Here is a 21,007-nt window from a genome sequence, read left to right as displayed (position 1 = left end):
TCATAAAATAAATACACACAAACCATAGAATACTTTAAGTGTTTAAGGATTACACCTGAAGTTTCTCCATTACCTGGTTTAAGAGTTTCACAACGGTATATATGCGTTTTCATGATCCAGGTCCCTATGGGGGACTGGGCAGGAACGCTGGGCCGCGGCCGGGGCAGAGGAACTGAGATCCCCTGTCGGAGGATGCGCAGTGGCAGCTATGTGAAAGCAATGGGGGACCTAGAAGACAGTGAGGATTCAGAGGGGAGCCCCAAACCCTCCCCCAAAGCGTCCGCCCGTCGCCAAAGCTACCTGAAGGCCACCCAGCACTCCCTGAGTGAGCAGCAGCCGCCTCTAGCTCAACGCAAGTGAGTCCAACAGCATAGAGAATCATATTGAAATGATTACCTTGATTATCATGCTCATTGATTTGCCATAGTTGTGTTTTTTTTACTTTACATTCATTCAAATAGGGGTATTTGTTGGTTCTATTGTTGGAATAAAGGTTTTGTCATGTCCCCAAAGGCAGTCAGCAGGTGGCAGCATCCTGTCACAAATAATTTTCTGGATGCGCAGCAGCACTTAGTGAAAACAAATTAATAGAAGCTATTTTTGGACGTAGACATGGATATTATTGAGAGTGGACAATAAATGACATCCAGTATAATTTTTTCATTTGGTACAAGAGAAATAGGAGATGAAATGTTGCCATGTGTTTCACCCCACACGAACAGGCCTCGTTGCTACGCTCTCATGCGGGAGGATTATCTGTGGTCTCCACTACAGAATGCATGCTCTATGCAGCATCTGAGGTCAGTGCTATCCATAGGCAGGCAGTGTGGCCCTCCACCCTCCCTCACTTGCCCCACCACCACTACCCACTACCTTTTTTTGGCTAATCTTTCCCAGTACTTTTCCTCTCAGCCTCCTGCTTCATCTTTTCCCTTACAGGTACCCTGAGTGCTGTGTTTGTACTTTACTCTTGCCTGCTTCCTCAAGCCCTGATATCATAACATGCAAATTCATGGAAATCACTCAACCACACCCTGCTGCTTATGCACACACATTTTCACTAACACCGGGTGCCTGAAGGGTAAGGCAGAACAGAGGAAACTTTACAAACTGTAAATCAGTCAAAACATATTTATCAGTTTTACCTATAAACCATTGTTTCCTTTGTGCTGCCATTTGAAACCCGAGCACATATCACTATCCACACATCTCAGCAGTATTTAATTTGTTTTAAATCCCTAGGGAACATTTTTGGAGTGTGATTTAAAGTTTCTCCTGAATATCATCAATTAAACACAGCCTTCACTTATTCTAGTCTATGACTTCTGAGAGGTTTATTATAATATTCACTTCCACAGCTCCCTGCCGTCCCTGAAAGAGCTGTCGACTAATCGGAGCCTCGATAACTTGGACTGCCTGGTGAGCCCGACGGAGCCCCCCCCACGCTACAGGAGCAATGATTTCAGCCAATGCTCTGCCACACTGGGCAGAGGCTCGACCACGCAGGTATGTCTCCTCTGTTATCAAATATGTTGCTTTTACTATAAACAACATGATGTCAACCAATGTTTCCATGACAGCAACAATTATTGTCTTTTTTGCTGGGTATAATATTCCTACCTTATGATATTTTGGATTTCTTAAAGAGCAATTAAAAGAAAATTTAAATCACCAGGGAATGAGCAAAAAAACACATTTATACAATTCTCCAATTTTGAATCTGCCGTGAGAGAATATTTAAGTGTATGTAAAGTCTATTGAGACGTCTGTGAATGAGCCAGCCGGGAATAAACTAGAGGTATAAAAGAGATGCTTGAGCGTGTTTGCAGAATATCAAAGTGGGACATATGCCTCGGTGTAAACCTGAGGAGACATTTTCAGCAGCAGCATTGGAGTGAGATGCAAAAATCACACGCCAGACTAATGCAAACATTCTTTTATACAGAATAAATGCCATCAGTTGTAATGCCTTTGCATTATTCAAATTATAATGTAACAGTGAAGTCAATCCGAGTAAAGAATGTGTGGATGACAAACCCCAACGTTATTGAAGAGTTCTATGGGTTCATTTACAGGGAATATTATTTATGTCTATGTACCACACACAGTATGTTCATATTTGCCACCTAAATGTCAAGCGTAAAAATACTCAAACTTGTTGTTTCTACTTATTTTTATGTCGTTTGATCAAACACATCAGATGGTGCTGGGCGTCACAGCTTATTCCCATGATACAATGACAAATCTGTGCAGCAAAGAAATACTGGGACAAAGCAGCTTTGATTGACTCATAAAATGATGCAAAACATAAGCATCTTTGAATTAGCTGAAAAGCAAGAAGCCATCACACCATTTTCCCATCGATTTTTCCAAGACTATTAATAGTTGTGACCTGCTCGATTCACAGCTATAGACAGTGGTGGAAGGTAACCAAGTACATTTACATTCAAAAATAGTTTAGGTACTTTAGTTACCAGATACTTTTTCGAAATTAATAAACATGAATGAAGTGGTTCCCAACCTTTGTGAAAATGTAACTCTGTATGTTGTACATTAAATAAATATTACGTTAATATGAATTAAATTGGTTACTAACTTTTTTGACATGTCAGCCTTAAAAATAAACAGTCTAAGAGTTGTTTCTAACACAAAAGAAAATTCATCTCTAATCTTCTCCGATGATTTTGCTTAAATGACTTCTCGAGGCCCAAACAGGTAACACATGTTCAATATTTCACAGTATGAAAAAGATCACAGAACGTTTTTAGAAATATCTATACATTTGTCCAGCAGAACATTGTTTTCTGTTCTTTCCACTACTGTTAATCATCTCACAACCCCCATCATGTGACCCTCCACATAGGCCCAATCCCCAAGCTGAAGCTTAACTATTTAACTTTACATAAGGTATTCAAAACTAGCTTCACCTTAACATAAATAATATCATAAATGATGAAATGTAAAGTACATGGGCCATTTTGGAGAAATTAGTCATTTTACCTCTTATACTTTCAGTACATTTTGCTTGAATATGTAAATACTGCGTCCACGACTGGGTATATATTGTACCTGGTAAATGCATATTATTCAGTCTGCCGTCTGCCCTCAGCGTGTGAGTCTGCACACGTACTTTCAGGTATACGGGCAAGGCTACGGGCACTCAGTACCGTACTGTGAGGGGGAGTCACAGGCAGTGGAGGCTCTGGATCTGCCTGCGCCTACGTGCTTCCGGTCGCGCAGCCACAGCTACCTGCGGGCCATCCAGGCTGGCTGCTCTCAGGATGAAGATACAGCCTCTGCAGACTCAGACTCATCACCACCCACCACTACAGGCCACAGCTATTGCTCCAACACAAGTGAGTACCAGTGAAGAGAAGGTGGGACAGGGCTGTTGAAGATATTCTTTGATTTCTTTTTTTATATATATGCAGAAAGGCCGATATTATCTAGCATTAAAAACAACCATTATATACTCTGCATCATATAAGCACAATGAAGATTTTGTAGGCAATGAAAATAAACACGAACATAATGTAGGACAACTCATTGACTGATGCAAAACACACTAATCCAGATAAGTATAGTCAACTCTATCTACTCTATAGGGACAATCATTTCCCCTGAAAAATGAACTTCCCCTTTAAAAAAAATTATAATATTTTCGGTAGAGTGATTAATTTATTGGCAATCATCTCTGTCATGAGAGAAAGCTGAACAACAGTGGGCAAAAACGTTACTCTCTAAGTTGATGAGTAAATAAATGCAACAGAAGAGTGAGAGATTGTTTTCATAGCTATTGTGAACAGTAGAACGTTTGTCTCGTGTTTCAGTGAAGTTGTGTAGTGTTTTATGACACATTTTCCAACAATCCTTCCTGTTCCAATGATATGTATTTGGTTTATAATGCTCAGCCTGCAATAATGTTTTCATTGTAGATCTCTATATTGTCTATTGCAAAGAATAGCCTACTGTTTTAGTGTTTGTTGAAAAGAATGTTATGAGCAGTCCAACAAAGCTTCACAAAATAAAACATACTTTTGTTGTTTTGGTTTGAAAGAAATATAAGAGACTTACTACAATGTGTATGGTCTACAGTTCATTCAGTTGCCAATCAAAGCAGGGCTTAAAGCTTTATTTACAAAAGGCTATGTGTACTGGTAACTTGCAGATATTATCACAATAACATGTATTTTTGTTGATAACTCATCCAATTAAAAAATATGATTTATGATTTTGTGTCATCTAGAGGTGTTCTTTAACATAACATACATTGAGTAAACATGGGAAAGTACACAAATAGAATAATAACAAAAGAGCAGTTTGGGCCTTTTGCATTCATATGCCCAGGGACATATTGTGATATCAAATAAAATAATAATAATAATGGTAACATAGATCTCTTTGTAGGCAAGCAGCGCTCAATTAATCTTTTGTGGACAATCCCTACTGTGTAGGAAGCTTGGTTGGTTGGCCTCAATTGAAGAAAAGCTCCATTGTTTGGGAAACGGGCGGCCACAATGGATCGAATATGTATGAGCTTTATGTGAAGGCTGTATAGTCTTTTCCCGCGGCGCCAGGGACAAAATGAAACGCACCTATCGGAAAGACATTTAAAAACGACGTTACACAGATAATGAACCAATCACGTTCATGTTCGATTACATCGATGATCAGAATTGACCAATCGCTCACCGAGAGCGGTTACGGAGAAAATGTGGACTCCAATCCTCGTCGTCAAGGGCGTGTACTACAAATCTTTTCTTCACAGCGCCGTTGTGTGTCTTTACGGCAGGACACCGTATCCCGTCTGCATCTTGTCTGCATTTCATGAATGACCAGACAAGGACTAAGGATTTTACCAGTCAACCGCCATACAGTAAGATGTTGTCGCTTTCTTTCGCTGACTGGGTGTCCACGTCTAGACTGTCAATTGTTGTGGGTACGCTAGCAACGGAAAGCTAACATGAGCTAATGTTAGGTTAGCTAGCTAACGTGGATGAAGAAAGGGATGAAATCCTAATACAAGGCGTTAGCAAGCAAGCAGGCGAGGCAGGTAGACAGTAATGTGGTTGGTGTTGGACTGTTGGTTGCAAGGCGAAAAGCTACCGATAGCAGCTCCTCTTTGTTGGCTCTCCTCCATCTCCACTATATAATGCCTCCGGCTAACGTTACTCATTGTTAAATGACTGGTGATATCCCACCGTAACGAGCGTTAACAGGCTAGTAGCACAAGCTAACGGTAGCCGAGGCGTCAACACCCGGCTATGGACAGCTCGGTACCCGGCTGCTAACCAAAGCAGCCACGTCTGTTACAGCAGATCGCTAATACAGTGTGTGATAAAGGCGGTCTTCCTTAACAAATAGTGTGATGTTGGAGATGATTAAATCGTTTCTCCAGACACGGATGATTAATTAAATCGATAAATAGGAAATACACAAAGCATCTTGTGAAGTCGCATTGCTTCATCTTGGACTTTGTAACGTTATTTAGTTTATCTTTATCTAACAGGTAATCTCCTTGATTAATTTCCACTGATGAATAAAGCAAAGTACCGTTAACCGATACTTCTCTCTTATCCCAGAGTCAACATGTGACAGTGATCTGAGTTTAGAGGCATGTAGGAAGCAATGAATCACGTTTAGCTTAACCGATCAGGCCAACTGCTAAGTCAAAACCGACTACTGCAGAATGTAATTTATCTCCTCACATGGCTTTCTTAATCAGGTCAAATTAACCCTTAAACATGTGGTGATGTAAGATTAGTTGATTCCAACTGTGTGTAAAAATGTCTGCTTTATAGACCTATTCGTGTTTTATTAGTTTAATGTACAGTAATGTATCTTATCAAAAATATTATATCATAACTGCAGTGGCTATTTTTGGTCCACAGTTCCATGTGCCATTTATTTTCAGTAGCTATCTACTACCATGTGCTAAGACCCGAGGACACATTCAATAATTGATCAGCTTCCTGCTCTGTGCAGTGCTTTGCAGTTAGGCACTTCACTGGGCCTTTATAAGCACCACATAACAAAGAAGGACATGCACACAAAAGGAATATTACATCACTTACAATTGCCTATACAAACTGATTCTATTGTTTTTAAAGGTTGGGAGATTCACCTCATATTGTTGGATTGAAATTCGTGTTAAGGACGTTATTTATTTTTCTGTGATCTTTCAACATTCTATATTCTCACCACAGGCTTGTGGTAACGTCGGAATCACAGGCTTTAAAGCTTCATTGTGTTGTCAAGGCTTTTCATTGTATCCTGCACAGCACCATATGACACAAGCCATGGTGTGTCTGTGTATTGCCATGGATAGACTGTGAGTCATCCTCCATAGTATTACACACTCCTCTTCCTCTCACTCTCATCGATGAGGTCATCTCTTGATTGAATGGGCGAAACAACTATAGTTTCCCAGTAAGGTCAGCAGCAGCAGTAGGAGCAGCCAGGCTCCCTGATGATGTGTGTGAAGCTTTTTAGTTAACATGTTTAGACAGTAATCCTCCAGCCCTACCCATTTCCTGCACTAATGACATGCACCGATTAGAGCAACGTAGATGGAAACATTATGTTGCATCAATTATTATTATTATGGCAGTCACTGAATAATCGGTATAATATCATATTGTGAGTTTATTACAAATCGTAAAACACTTTTCATTTAGGAGTATGCAACATGATCTTAAAACAAAATGTCCATTGCCTAATGAGTCAATAGATAGAAACATAATCTGTATCGTTTGATAATCAATTACATATCAACGGTCCATTTTAAGAAAATGTAACACATGTCATGTGGTAAAAGAGAATCTTTTCATAAAGCATTTCTGCTCTTGTTTTTGTCTTATGGTCTCAAATATAACTGAGACAGAATGGTGTAACCCAGACGTTTGCCCCAGGCCACCAGGTCAGATTAGAATTTAGTTTCAATTCGGGTCAAGTTCTCAAGGCCAAGTCTGATTTTGGTTTGATGTTATATTACATTTACTTATGTCCAGCCCCAGTCACATGTTAATAAGAGCTCATTGCCTTACTGCTACATCACATTTGAGTAGTTTGTTTTCATACTCTATTTTTGTTGTTGTAAGGGCCACCCCGGTGCTCTGTGTGTTTTGTTACAGGTTTTATTGTTCCTATCCTTACGTCAGCATTGTGCTGCTGCGTGGTAGCCTGCATGTCTTTCTGTCTGAACAGATAGCCCTCTCTGTTATGAAGTGTGCCCGCTCTGCCCAATAATCTGCTCCCGTTCTTCTCATACCTTAAGAGCTTGAATCCATTATTCGTCCATTCAACACATAATAAATATATATAACAATCATGTTGAACAGCTGCATAAACAGTGACTGCTTTTTATTCTGGCTTTTATTATGTTGTTTTTAATTGTTTTTGTTGTTTTGTTTCACCCTTTTTAATTTTGTAGCACTTCGAGTTTTGTTTGCGTAAATGAAAAGTGCGCTTATTAATCAAATATATTATTATTATAAACTAGTTATTTAAGTTGACATAGGGACTCAAACTTGAATGCACACACTCTACTTGATCTCAGCGCGCAGTTAAATACTGTTGTCAACTCTCCTCACCATATGCATTGGCCTTTGTTAGGCTTACAGTTATGTATTTTGGCATGTAGGTTTCATACAACTGATGCATATACCCAATGCACATAATATAACTGACATGTCAGCTGTTATCTCATGCATAATGCAAATATTTAATTTGCCCAGCTCACATGAGATTGATTCTCGGGCTAAGGCAAAGATTGATTTAAATGCCAAATTGTGCAGTTAATATAGTACAGGCAAGCTCTCTCTCTCTGGTCACATTTTAAATTCACAGTATTTTGCCGAATGGAATGCTTTGTGTGCTTAATCTGTTTGTCAGAAGTCACGTTCTGGTCTAATATTTCAGTCTGCGCCTCCCACAGCCTGTCAGCCTGCCATACTATCTTACAATAACACGGCTGATCTTGGACAGAGCCTTAGCTACAACCTCTTTTCATGATACTTGGCTCATATCCACAGTTTTGCAAATCTTGATCCACTATAAATTATAATACTGTTTATAAAGCTGGGCGTGTGCTTTGCTTTTTATGAGCTTGATGCTCCAGTAGAAACTATTGTTGTACCTGTCTCTACTCAAAAAGAAGATCACTCTGCAGCCTAATTACCACACACAGAAGTAGGTCAACAGTGTTCAACACTTCTTTAATCCAAAACCAGAACAGCAAGTAGTTTGTTCCAAAATAGAAGAAAATACATTCCTACTGTCTTATCAAACTATGACAACAACGGGATTGAAAATAGTCAATGGTGTACACTCAGTCTTCAGCCTGCAGGGGAGGGCCCATTAGTGGTCATCTGATAGCTAACAGACAGACCTGCTGATGGAGCCGGAGCATATCCTGGATTAGAGTCTCCATGGCTTTCATAAGTGATGCAATTTAGTTAACATTTGATGATCATAGCAGTGTTGACAGGGCTGTAATTGATCCTAATTGTTTTTAAAGCGAGAGGAAGCATTAGGGCCCCTGTAAAGTCACTCACAGACAGCTGCTGTCCACTTAACTTGTCAACTTGAAAGGTAAAGCTACGGGAATTCTCTTTGTCATTCATTCGTTAGTTTAGCTCGCATGTTTTTACTGTATAAGCTGGACTAAAACATTTTTTAAAATCAGTTGTCAACCATGTGAAGAATAAACAAATCACTGTAATCTTGCAAAATTCCAAAGGGAGTTTTTAATAAGTTTTTGAAATCTGAAATAGTTATGAAACAAATTCAACTAAGGAAATATACACACATTAGATAAGTCCAAACCTGTTGGATATACAACAAAGCCTAAAAGATCTGTTTCTGATAAATGTACTCTCACAGACTCGGCTGTATTCGGCAAACCTTACTAATGTTGTTTTTAATTTAACAAGAAATGATCTTTAAACGGGTCTAATCCTCATTTATCAGGCATTAACTGTGATAGGATTAGAGGTCTGCTCCCAGAGGTCCAGGGTCTAGGGTCTAGGCAGCTCATCCGTCTCTTAGCACCCTTGCATTTGAGTGGATAGACGATCTTAAACCACGTTTAGCCTATATTTTAGATTCTCAAAAACGGTCCTATCTAGAGCTACATTTGAATTGTACATGTGTGGCTATTTGGTTTATTGATACACAATGCAGCCTTGCAAATGTGACAGGCGGCGGGATGTGTTTAGACTCAGGGTTTAGCCGGATATGATAGGCTGATACAGTTTGGGAATGTAATGCATCGGTGCTATGAGCAGTAGAAGACATGTCTCATTCTTTGGGAATAAATGTCCCGTCGTTGGTTGGATACGTGCTTTAAGAGGAGAGGCCAGGGCTGCATGGGCGACTCATGGGCTGTATGTTGCTGGGATTTAATGAGGGCTATACTGGTGCTGTGAGTCATATGATGATGATGATGATGACGGAAGTGCAGCACCCTCACAATTACAGGGTGTTAGGTTGCTATTTAGAATTAAAACACTACCGGCGAGAAGAAACGGCACATTTGTATTATTGATCCAAAGCCGTAAGCGTAGAATTACTTTCTTGGTCGGCTAATTTTAGAATAATTATTTCATCCATCATGTTTGTCTTTGAAGGCTGTTATTAGGGAGAGGTATTTGTCTGCTGTTAGTTTTCCAACTTTTTTGGTCATATGTTGACAGTCTGCCAGCTAAAATAGCATCTACACAAAAACCGACATCAATTCTTAAAGAAAAACCTGTGGGGTTTCCCCATGCTGTACTGTAGTTAACTCTGTGTCATCCACCGCAACCCTGCAGTCAGACCAATCAGAGAGAAAAACCACCAGCCCTTTTTCTCCTTCCTGACTCAGATTGTCTTTGGCCTCATTTCAGTTTCTGTTGAAAGAATTTGTGAATCCGTTGTTAAAATGTCTGCCCGTGTTAAGTGGTCTACCATGTGATGGTACTTCTCTGATTTAAAATAAATGCATTACAATTCTTAATGAGCTGATAAACGCTCCACAAGCAATGAGCTAAAACTTGTTTTTATATTGTTATTTAAAGGTCCCATGTCATGGCCATTTCCACTGATCATAATTCCATTGTTGAGGTCTACTAAAATAGATTTATATTGTTTAATTTTCCAAACTCACATTGGTTTCTCATACAGCATCTCTGTATAGTATGTGTATTCACTCTCTGTCCTAAAAGGCTTGTTGGAGCTCCTGCCCCCCCCTCCCTGTGAGCCCAGTGGCCGTCAGCGAGACACAGCGAAACCCAGCCCGAACACACACCCGCAGCCTGGCTGGGAGTTTGTTACGTCACTATACCTGAAATACGTCACTATACCCAAGAAGTAAACAATTGAAAAAGAGAAATCTCCAGCGAGGCGTTCTGGGGCAGCATAGACAGACAGGTCTTTTCTGTGTTAGAGTTTTACTCGCTACAGGGTGTACTTTGAGGGGTTGTGACTCTGCAGACCGTTTACATGCAGAAAAAGCTACATAACACACAAGGGGACGGGTAATAACCAGAAAAGCATGACATGGAACCTTTAATACATGCTTATACAAATATTGATTATGGCCCATAGAGAATGTTGCATACCCTTTCTATTACAAATGCAGTCTATGGGTATATCACTGTAGAAGTGTACACATACATCATTTTAACTTGTGGATAGATTTCTGTAGACGTTTGTCTTTCTGTAGGAGAGTGGAGTTTGAAGGACTGAACTGTCTTAATACAAGTAAACAAGTTGAGAGCACGGGAGCATTGATGAGAGAGAAAATCAAGTAAGATGAAACTTTGTTTGCTCGTAGTCTAAATGCTGTTTCTTTCTACAGCAGAAATAAAAAAAACAATCAAACCATTCAGCACATTATGGACTTATCAGAAGGGCATTGTGGAGCTTCAACCTCCTTATCCAACTCTGCAAGTTTCCTTTCATCGATTCATAACGTCCACTCAGGGCTGGTCCCCAAGCGCCATCATTCTAATTATCAGCTGAGAAGCCCAGGGTCTAACCTCATTTTGTCAATCAAATCCCTGTACTCACTGCTAGGGATGTCCCGATCACCTTTTTTTGCTCCCGATCCGATTCCGATCATTTGATTTTGACAATTTGCCGATACCGATATTTCCCGATTCGATCTTTATGCAATGCATTAAGAGGAAAAAAAGCATTCAAGTTGTCCCTTAAGGTTATTTTTTTATTTAAATTGGATATTCTATCCAACATGGATATAGCTTCTTTTTTTCACAGAAGCATTGGATCAGTTCAGTTGTGCAGCATTGGATCAAAACAAAATAAAGCTTATCAGTACTCGTTAGCTTACTGCTACAATTAGACACTGCACCCTGCCCACTCTGTTGCCAGATTTGAGAGGAATAAGCAACCAGGTCTATGAAAACAAGCCCCAAAGAAGCAACACATACATGATGTTGTGTAATTCGAAACAAAAACTAAGGCCTCAGGATGACTTTAAGACTTGAGCATGGTCATTTTTGTTTTGTAACATTGAATACTTTTTTTTCCTCCCGATTCCGATCTTTTGAAAATCAGGTGATCGGCTCCGATCCCCGATCACGTGATCGGATCGGGACATCTCTACTCACTGCATTAAACATGGGACTTGATATAAATATACCCCAACTACCCTAAAGTCGCAATATTCAAACTCAGAGTTCACTTGGAAAATCTGATTTTTGCATAGCTTTACATCGACTGAATAGTGAAATCATCACCAGTAGCAGGAACGCTCCCTGTTGTTTAATGTTCACGGTTGTTCAGATGAAGTCGTGACACAAACAGGAAAGAAATGGGACTTTTCCTGTGGTGCTATTGTTCATAAAACTGATTGGTAAAAATAGGCTATGATCAGAGACCACCGTGTTGTCTTGTCTGATAGTTCCCAGTGTAAAATGGATGCAAAGGTGTGGCATGTAGAGGAAGGTCTCCAGAGACAGACTGTTTGAAACAGCCAACAGCAGTTTTACAGGACACAGAGGAAGCTCTAAGTACAGTCTGATAGTGGCAGCAATAAGGGCAAGGGGCAGGTTTGTTTATGGTTTTGTGTTATGACATTTTATAGGTGCCAGCTGGCTAATGTCAAGTAGCACGGTTTTATATTCCTTGTGCTTTCGTCTGATGTCCTGCGACAATAAGCAGATTCCTCATTCGAAGTCTCCTTTCCTTTCTTCCCGGTTGCAGTCAGCAGTAGGAAGGCTCCTCCTCCAGTCCCCCCCCGCACCACATCCAAGCCTCTTATCTCGGTGACGGTGCAGAGCAGCACAGAGTCGGCCCAGGACGTATACCTTGACCATCAGGACCGTGGCAGCGAGGCCAACAGCCAATCAGGACGCAGCAACTCATCTGACAGTCTCTGTAGCATCCGCACGGGCAGTCTGGCAAAGGGGACCCGGCCTCCCCCAGTCCCTGTCCCTGCTGCAGCCCCTGCCCCCGCTGCAGGCTCTGTCCATCCTGTCCCAGCCCCCCGAGACCTCCCTCCTCCCACCACCACCACCACCAGCAGCAGTGTCGCCACTTCCACCACTTCCACATCTACTCAGTCCCAAAATGACACCCTGAGCTTCGGATTCACCCTACACCATCCGCCGACTGCAACCAAGAGGAAACTGTCCTCTATCGGAATCCAGGTAACAATTGTCTTATTTATATTCAGATACAATCATGCTGGGAGGAGACTAAAGACAGTCCCTGTTCCCCGTCCTACAGCTGACTTTTTCTGTCCATGATTTTTCAGGTGGATTGTGTTCTTCCAGTGTTAAGAGAAGAACCCTTACCCCTGACTGCACCCCTCACCTTTCAGTCTATCGGAGTTCAAGTTGAGAACGGCAGGCCGTAAGTATACACTCAAATTTAATGTAACAGTGAATGGTAGCCAGGAGGGATCTGATGGGTGCTCTGAAGATGGATCTATTAGATATGAGAAGACGGGATATTACCCTATGGTAATGCTTTCCCCGAATGGAATCTTTTTATGAGTCTATTGAGATATAATTGGCTTGTGACTTCACATCTTATCTTGAAAAGAGTATTCACTATTTTCTATGCCTCATACAGTACATCACCGTTTTGCATACATGCCAAACGTGCTGAGCTTCAGCGCCACAACGTATGAACAAGTGGAGTAAATAAAGAAACGTAGTAACCTACAGTTTCCATATGGTAATATAAATCATGTTTGATTGCATTTTAAAGCAGGAAATCTTCTCTAAAGGTACCTTGTTGAGTATTTGACAAGTAGTTCTATGATGCTTTTAACAAGTGGGTCTTTGTTTATGAGCATTTTGGTTACATGACACACATCCCTGTTAGTTTCATGCTATGATGCTGATTGACAGGTTGTCAGCGGAGAAAAGGCAGTGAAGAGGACTTAAAGCAAGCAAACATAGATGTGAACGATGCACCATTTTGAACATGGAAGAGCAAACCTCTTCTTATACATGTTTTTTAGACCTCAAGAAAATGTTTGGGTCAGTTACACTGAACAAGCTGAACTGAAAGGTTACAAGAAAGCTCCACTTGGTGCTTTTTATTCTTGTGACAATGATTTCAGCCCGATTGCTCACCCTCAACTCCTTGTCTGTCTGAATGCACTCTAGCTGTATCCTGCCTTTCCCTCAGGAAGTGCACACACTCACATTGTCATTCTGTCTGGTGCACGTGTGGCGGGTGAGTCTTCGGTCATCAGACTGTTGTCAGGGTCGTTCAGCAGTCAGCCTGGCAGCAGCCCGTGGCTCCTTTTACTCTAGTTATGACCATAGTGACCTGAAAAACTGGGCATTTCAACCTTTCATTTCCCCTCACCCCATTTGGTTGACAGCCTGCTTCCTTTCCTGCTGCTCGTTATCTCTGAAGCCTCGTTGTTGTATACTTGTGCTCCTTTGCAATAGATCCTACTGCACCATCAGCTCTAATAATGTCCTGTCCCTTAAGCACGGTGACCCCAAACTGTTACTGTGGGACATGTTTGACACACACTTCATCATCTTATTTATTTAACTGTCTGTCAGAAGCTGATGTTAATGCCTGTCTCTGCAGTCTCAGCCGGGACAACAGCATGGCGTCCAGACAAAACACAGAGACTGAGCCTCAGGAAACAGAAAACATCACAACCAACGGCACCAACAGTCAAACAGTGAACGCCACCAGACAGGACAAAGCCATGGAGCAGAAGCCCCTCGAACACTCCTCAGCCCCCTCCAGGATATCCAACTCGCCCCCGGAGACTCTGGACCCGGCTTTAGACCCCTCCTCGCTGCCACCGCCTCATCCCAGCCTGGAGAGCGGGAACTGTAGCACCCCCGGAGAGGGTGCTCAGCCCGGGACGCCAGCCTGCCTCCGAGACGGGAACTGGTTTATGAAGCTGCTGCAGGCGGAGGCGGGGCGCATGGAGGGCTGGTGTCAACAAATGGAGAAGGAGACCAAAGACAACACGATTTCAGAGGAGGGTAAGTGATAGGGCTGCACGATATTGAAAAAAACTGACGTCGCAATTCTTTTTCCCCCCTGCGATATATATTGTGTTTTTTAACTATATTTAACCGGATGAAGGTATTGTCCTCCTGTGCCTCGCTCATTTTTTACCAGTGTTTTGATGGTCTGCAAACTAGCGGGGCGGGGCCTGCTGTGATCTGATCAAGAATGATTGTGATTGGTGGTTTACTGTGCATGCAGAGCCTGCATGTCACTCACTCAAGTACCCCTGACATGAGAGCTGCGCAAGTTTTCCTTTTGTAGCAAGCAGCCACAGCAACCCTGCCGCTGTACTGGCTTGTAGTTTGTTTATAGCATAATGTTAGCATTTTGCTTCTGGCGACTAGATTTATGATTCAAAAATTATAAAAGTAGAGTAGACATGTGGAGATTATCCGGCTGAACAAAACGTGATCCCTTTCTTAAATCTGTGTCAACCACAGACCTTATTTCAAGCTATTTTCCAAAATCCTATGGAGAATTTGCATTGGTTTTTGACGAAGGAACCGAAAGAAGTTTACTTCCTGGTTTAAGGACGCGTCACTGCGGCTCTCTATAAGGAGTGAGAGTGACGCATAGCCAAAACCGGAAGCTGCATACACTCAGGTGGCTACCATTAGCAGCTAACTTTTGTGCTCCGATTTTTACATAAAAATGGAATTATGGATTATAAACAATTGCTTCAAAGCCGAAGATACATTATTAACCTATGGATTAACCGATTCAGCCGCGTTTTTTTCTCCTTTTAATGCCATTGAACACGTCTTTTGATCAGATTGAAAGCTATGGTGAGACGATCTCCCGTAAAAGCTCCGTAAAGGTACGTGTTGTGATGTCTGTGTTTGCTTCCCCTGTCGCGAGATCGGATCGCTTCGTGATGATACTATACTTAAATAATCTGTGGAGTCTCAGCTTTAATCGGATATATTGTATGTGCAGTTTCGATAAGTAATAAGGGTATGTTTGTTTTGAATTCTGTAAAAAAAAAAATAATAATAAAACCGCACGTCCCTGCGGCGTAAATATCGCGGTTATCGCCATGACACGATATATCGTTCAGCCCGATTGCTCACCCTCAACTCCTTGTCTGTCTGAATGCACTCTACCTGTTTCCTGCTTTTCCCTCAGGAAGTGCACACACTCACATTGTCATTCTGTCTGGTGCACGTGTGGCGGGTGAGTCTTCAGTCAGTGCATCAGACTGTTGTCAGGGTCGTTCAGCAGTCAGCCTGGCAGCAGCCCATGGCTCCTTTTACTCTAGTTAGGTTACCATAGTGACCTGGAAAACTGGGCATTTCAACCTTTCCAACGCACTGTAAGTGATAAAAGTGCATGAAATAACTATTCATTTACTTTGGACCAACTTACACTAGACAATAAATCAGACACAAATCTGATGATATTTTAGATCTGAAGCTACTTGGTAAATGTGAAAATGAGCCTTCTTAGTGTTCTTAAAAGTATCTTGGATGAAAAGCTTAATCTTAAAAAAGTAGGTCACTTCAAGGGCATCTTTCTAGATCAGGGGTGTCAAACTCAATTTCATCGCGGGCCACATTAGCATTATGGTTGCACTCAAAGGGCCGGTTGTAACTATATAAATATACATATATAAATATATAATATATATAAAATAATGTATTATATTACATTATTGCCCCTGAATTGGATTATTATTGGATAGGGTAATAACTTCGTAATTAACTACGTCTGAAAGCAGAAGTCTAGGGCAAATAATTGCAAGTCTCTTCAGTGAGCATGTCACAAAATGAGATGCATTGTGGGACATGTAGTTTATGGGCAACCTGCTTCTGTAAAGTGGCATGTAACCGTATAATAAACGTATTATAATCTTTGCAAGCTCTTGCGGGGCCACATGAAATGAAGTCGCGGGCCGGATTTGGCCCCCGGGCCTTGAGTTTGACACCCCTGTTCTAGATCAATCGTCACAAAAAGAGACAAAGGAAAGACTTCAAATACACAGAACTAAATCAAGTAGAGTTAATAGCTTGTCATTGTGTAACTTAAAGAATGAAATTGATGTCGTTGTTAGTAGGCTCCACAGACAGAGGAATAGGGCTTGTCTGTGTTTACCATGAACAATGAGACAGTCATTACTGCCATCAGCTCACAGAAACGGAACACGCTCATTTCAGGGCAGTGCACTTTGTTTTGGCTGCAACAGAGCAACCGCCGTCATTTCACTTTTTCATCTCCCAGAATACCACTCAGGCTTTTAGGCAGATCTATCGCTGCATTGACTTAAATATGAATGAGCATGCAGCACACTAGATTCAGAGGCTCCATCAGTCCTTCTGCTCTCTGTGGACCTGAATTATGAATTGAAACAAAAAAGGATACTCATTTGTATTATCCTTAAGATGTGCCTAGTGTATTACTTGTCAGGAAATCGCAGTATGTTAAGTGCTAAATGTCAAGATAAATGCTAGATACAAGTATAACATCATAGTAACCCTCCACTTGGCCCCAATGGCGCTACCTAACCCTTTCATGTTCTCTCAATCAGGATAGCTGCCTTTTCACCTCCTTTTCGTGGTTTTATGTATCCTAAAGCTCCAAATGTTTCTGTTCTCTAAAGACTTGCTGATTGTATTATATGTTTCTCCCTCTCTTAGTGTTGGGGACGGTCCGCAGTGCAGTAGGCAGCGCTCAGCTCCTCATCACAAAGAAGTTTGAGCAGTTCAGAGGACTCTGTAATGAGAACTTGGTGAGTGGCTTCATTACATCCTCTTGACTGTCTCTCTTGATACACTCCTACTTACCAGATGTTTTTATTGGCTTCTCAATCTCCGACTGACCTGCTTCCTACAAACTCGTCATGTACACACTGACACGCAGAAGTCTTCCAATTACATTCAGAGATGAAACGATCCTTCCTGGCATGAAATATGAAACCCTGGAGGATATTCAGGTTTACTGTGAGAATGTTCTGTTGACTTTATTGTCCCGCCGTTCCAAGTCCAATCCTGTTGAAATGTAGAAAGTTGATTGGTGTCAAATGTCATTTTACTCTTCATCCATTTGCTTGAAGGAGCTGCCTAGGAAATATGTGTGACAGGAGGAATATGATTATTGCTCTCTGATTTGATCAAAGTCATTTACGTCTCGTTTCCCTCTCACTAGGACGTTAATGCCAACCCACGACCAACAGCGCAGGACCTCGCAGGGTTCTGGGATCTGCTACAACTCTCAATAGAGGACATCAGCATGAAGTTTGACGAGCTCTACCAACTGAAAGCCAACAACTGGCAACTTCCTGAAAAAGCAGAGAAGAAGGTGAAGTTTGGTGTAGGGCGATTATGATCAACTTGAGTTTTTAGATACAAAACTCAAGTACCGTTTTTTTATTTTATTTTATTCGTCAGTCAACCAAAAGTGTGTCTGCATCTATTTTGATGAGGAATTGTTTAAATGATCAAGTGAAAGTGCCAAACGTTTGCTGGTGTCGGCTTTACCAAAGCGAATATTTTCTCTTAATATCATGTAAATTAGGTACATTTTGGTTTTTGGAGTATTGGTTTGATAAAAAAAAAAACTATTAGAATTTGTTAATTTTGGTATGGGAGATTAATATGACCCGTTTTACATGTCTCTATTGACAGAGCTACCTGTTGGTTAGTCACTATGGCATGCTAAATGACTAACAGATGAGTGTTCATCACCAGGTTGTGTTCCCAGCTGGTACCACACCGTACCTTATTCCTTTTTCTTCTTGACATGATTTCCTCAGGACGAAAACAAGCAGCTTCCATCATCTGTGCCAAAGAAGCAGACTAAGCCCAAGCTGTCGGCAGGGAAGGACAGAAGCGTGGACTCGGCCGTGGACAAACAGCGGCAAGAAGCCAGGAAACGCTTGATGGCGGCAAAGCGCGCGGCGTCAGTACGACAGAACTCGGCCACGGAAAGCGCCGACAGCATCGAAATCTACGTCCCCGAGGCCCAAACCCGCCTCTGAGAGCGAACCAGCACAGACCATCGAGAAAGAAAAAAAAAAATCCAGACTCACTTCACACATTCATCGCATTGACACAAAACACACACGGAGACAAACACACACACACAGATGCACAGAGGCCGATCCCTCACAGCAGCTGACGGTGGGAGAAATGTGGCGATCACACACCGAAAACAATCCAGAATATTGCAGACTATCCCCCCCCCTCCCTGCTGCCATGGGACAGAAATAACCATGACACCTGTTTAATACTATTGTTATTATTGACATTATAATAATTATTATCTCCTTAAGTATATCAGGACTGTCTTAAATGTGCAAGTATCTTGGATAAGGACATCCTGTACCACGTGAGCTGAAGAATCTTGGTATCCCAGAAGTTTACTCTCTCTCTCTCTTAAATATCCCTTCACTGCTGAGTCTACCGGCAACTTGTGGCTGCCTGGTGGTCGAGCGGAGCTACCATACACACACACTCAGGACACACATGCAGGTGTACTCACTGTCCACAGAGTCTTCCTGTTCTCTATTTGTATTAGGCTGCTACTCGTCGGGTGTGCTGTGTACGCGTTACTGCGTACCAATCAAAAGGAGGGGTTGGAGGTTTAACAAATGCAGAGAACCAGAGGAAGGCAGTAGCATATATATTATAAATATCACACTATTACAATGTTCATTTTGTAAATGTTGTATACCAGATTATTTGTTAGAAAGAGGTCAGTGTTCAGTACCACGGTAGTTTTTTATAGATCGAGTACATGTAATTTCATGATATATTAGCACTCCACCTCTCTTTCTCTCTTCCTCTCCTCATCACAAACGCACACCACACAGTCTGTGTCTGTGAATAGCCATCGTTAAAGTCTTACATTTGTTTTTGTTTTTGTTGTGAAGGCACGTGAGGAATGACTGCCCTGCCAGTGAGCTACAGGAGGAATGTATGAGGTTGTATGCATTTACAGCTCATGTTGACTTGATCACTGCACTTTTCCATTCACCTCAGATCGAGTTTGCTCACCTTCGTTTGCCTAATTATTCTGAGTTTCACTGCATCCTCACGCGATGTAGGGGAACAAGACATTCACCACTTGTTATGGCATTCCCATTCAACAGCACTGCGTGTGATAGGGTGGGAGTTTACTTGCCACTGGAAAGGAAATGGATCAGCATAGCAATAATCAAATCGCTTCGGATCGGGCACCGCAGTAGATACAAGTCTTAAATTATTTAATTCAACATTTCCAATACAAGTTTATCATGAAGGATGAATGTTTATTTCTTTTATGAACTGACTGCCCTTGAAACAAAATCTCAGGTTGAACACAAACTTGACAGTAAAAACCACTATGGATGGATTATTTATTCTATAACCACAAATTAACTGGCCAAATGCTTAGAGACATTGACAAGTAATTGAAATCCAAATCGTTTTCTTCAGTAAGAAAAATAAGGTTTGGCGCAGTCACGTGCGTTCTTAGTTGACTGCCTAATGGGCCGTCTCCTTCGCTGCCCTTTCTAGCAGCTTGAACTCCCACCCCTCTTTGGCGAGAATGAACTGTGGTACATATTTTTTTAATTTAAATGTTAAAGTAATTTGAAATGTTGGTGACTTTCATACGAAATGAAGTCGACCTAAACACGTCATGACTTCTGTTCTTATAATAATTAATGGTGCTGCAAGGGAATCCATAAAGTGCCAAGAAGGCAATGATCATCTGCATTTCAGTGTCATTTGATGAAGCTTTTTATTTAAAGTGATTTCTTTTCATTTAAGTTCATCACGAATTCAGCGGTGTGTCTGTGTGCGCATTCTCAGCCAAGTTTGCTTGTGTTTGCATCAGCTCACTCCGGAAATGCTATGCCTTGTCTTTGTCTCAGATCATGAGTATTGGACTGGATTATTCCACGTTTTAGTTTTTCCCAAATAGAAACAAAAGTGCCAAATGGTACATGAGTGGAACTGGGCATAGCAGATACTCATGCAGTGTAGTTTCACTCACTAGTTTTAGTTTTTGTCTGCAAGAGCTGGCTCTCCCCCTACTGGCCAGTCCTTGCGTGAAACTCCAGACATCTTGTTTAGCTCCATTTTGAATCTTTTAGTTGACATCACATAAGAAAATGAGGTTGAACTGGGAATGCTGACACAACACCAAGTTGATGATTTTCTTATTCTCTTGTTTGTAATACATCAACAATGGACATGTACATTTCATTGTCCAAAGAAATCATTAAACATCCCTTTGCTACATGTCCTGGTCATCATTCTTGCTGTTTTTTTAAAATTATTGCACTCATCCATAATACAGCAGTAATATTAGCTTTAAGTTAATATTACACACGAAGAAATCATAAGCATTAGATTAGACATTTTATTGTTACTGTGTAATCTCTAAAAGCATAGCCTTCTTACATAATACAAATATACAAAGGTCCTTGCCAGTGAGTTTTTTAGCACTCCCTGAAATGGGTCTCGCAAATGATCTGAAGCTATTCAATCTGTGTGAGGCATTCAGGGTATGTTCTGTATGTGAGAAT

At 41.3% G+C, this 21,007-nt stretch overlaps 1 protein-coding gene across 4 annotated transcripts in view; it reads left to right on the top strand.

Annotated features, from left to right (window-relative positions):
• The window catches only part of dlgap4a (discs, large homolog-associated protein 4a), an 82,634-nt gene extending 61,914 nt beyond the window's left edge, over window positions 1-20,720 (top strand). For 2 of the 4 annotated variants that reach the window (XM_079673996.1, XM_079673995.1), the window contains exons 3-12: window positions 121-356; window positions 723-800; window positions 1,359-1,506; window positions 3,110-3,356; window positions 12,208-12,653; window positions 12,761-12,858; window positions 14,062-14,471; window positions 17,133-17,224; window positions 17,641-17,793; window positions 18,248-20,720. In XM_079673996.1, the coding sequence (XP_079530122.1) occupies window positions 121-356; window positions 723-800; window positions 1,359-1,506; window positions 3,110-3,356; window positions 12,208-12,653; window positions 12,761-12,858; window positions 14,062-14,471; window positions 17,133-17,224; window positions 17,641-17,793; window positions 18,248-18,472 (2,133 nt within the window). In that variant the 3' untranslated portion in view covers window positions 18,473-20,720. The remainder of the gene's footprint in view (window positions 1-120; window positions 357-722; window positions 801-1,358; window positions 1,507-3,109; window positions 3,357-12,207; window positions 12,654-12,760; window positions 12,859-14,061; window positions 14,472-17,132; window positions 17,225-17,640; window positions 17,794-18,247) is intronic. The other 2 variants (XM_079673998.1, XM_079673997.1) reach the window with 1 other exon arrangement.
• Window positions 20,721-21,007: the final 287 nt, after the last annotated feature.

This window comes from Notothenia rossii (assembly GCF_949606895.1).
Source record: "Notothenia rossii genome assembly, chromosome: 4".
NCBI classification, from domain to species: domain Eukaryota; kingdom Metazoa; phylum Chordata; class Actinopteri; order Perciformes; family Nototheniidae; genus Notothenia; species Notothenia rossii.
Note: the sequence above shows the minus strand (reverse complement) of the source record. Positions and strands in the feature narration are given on the sequence as shown.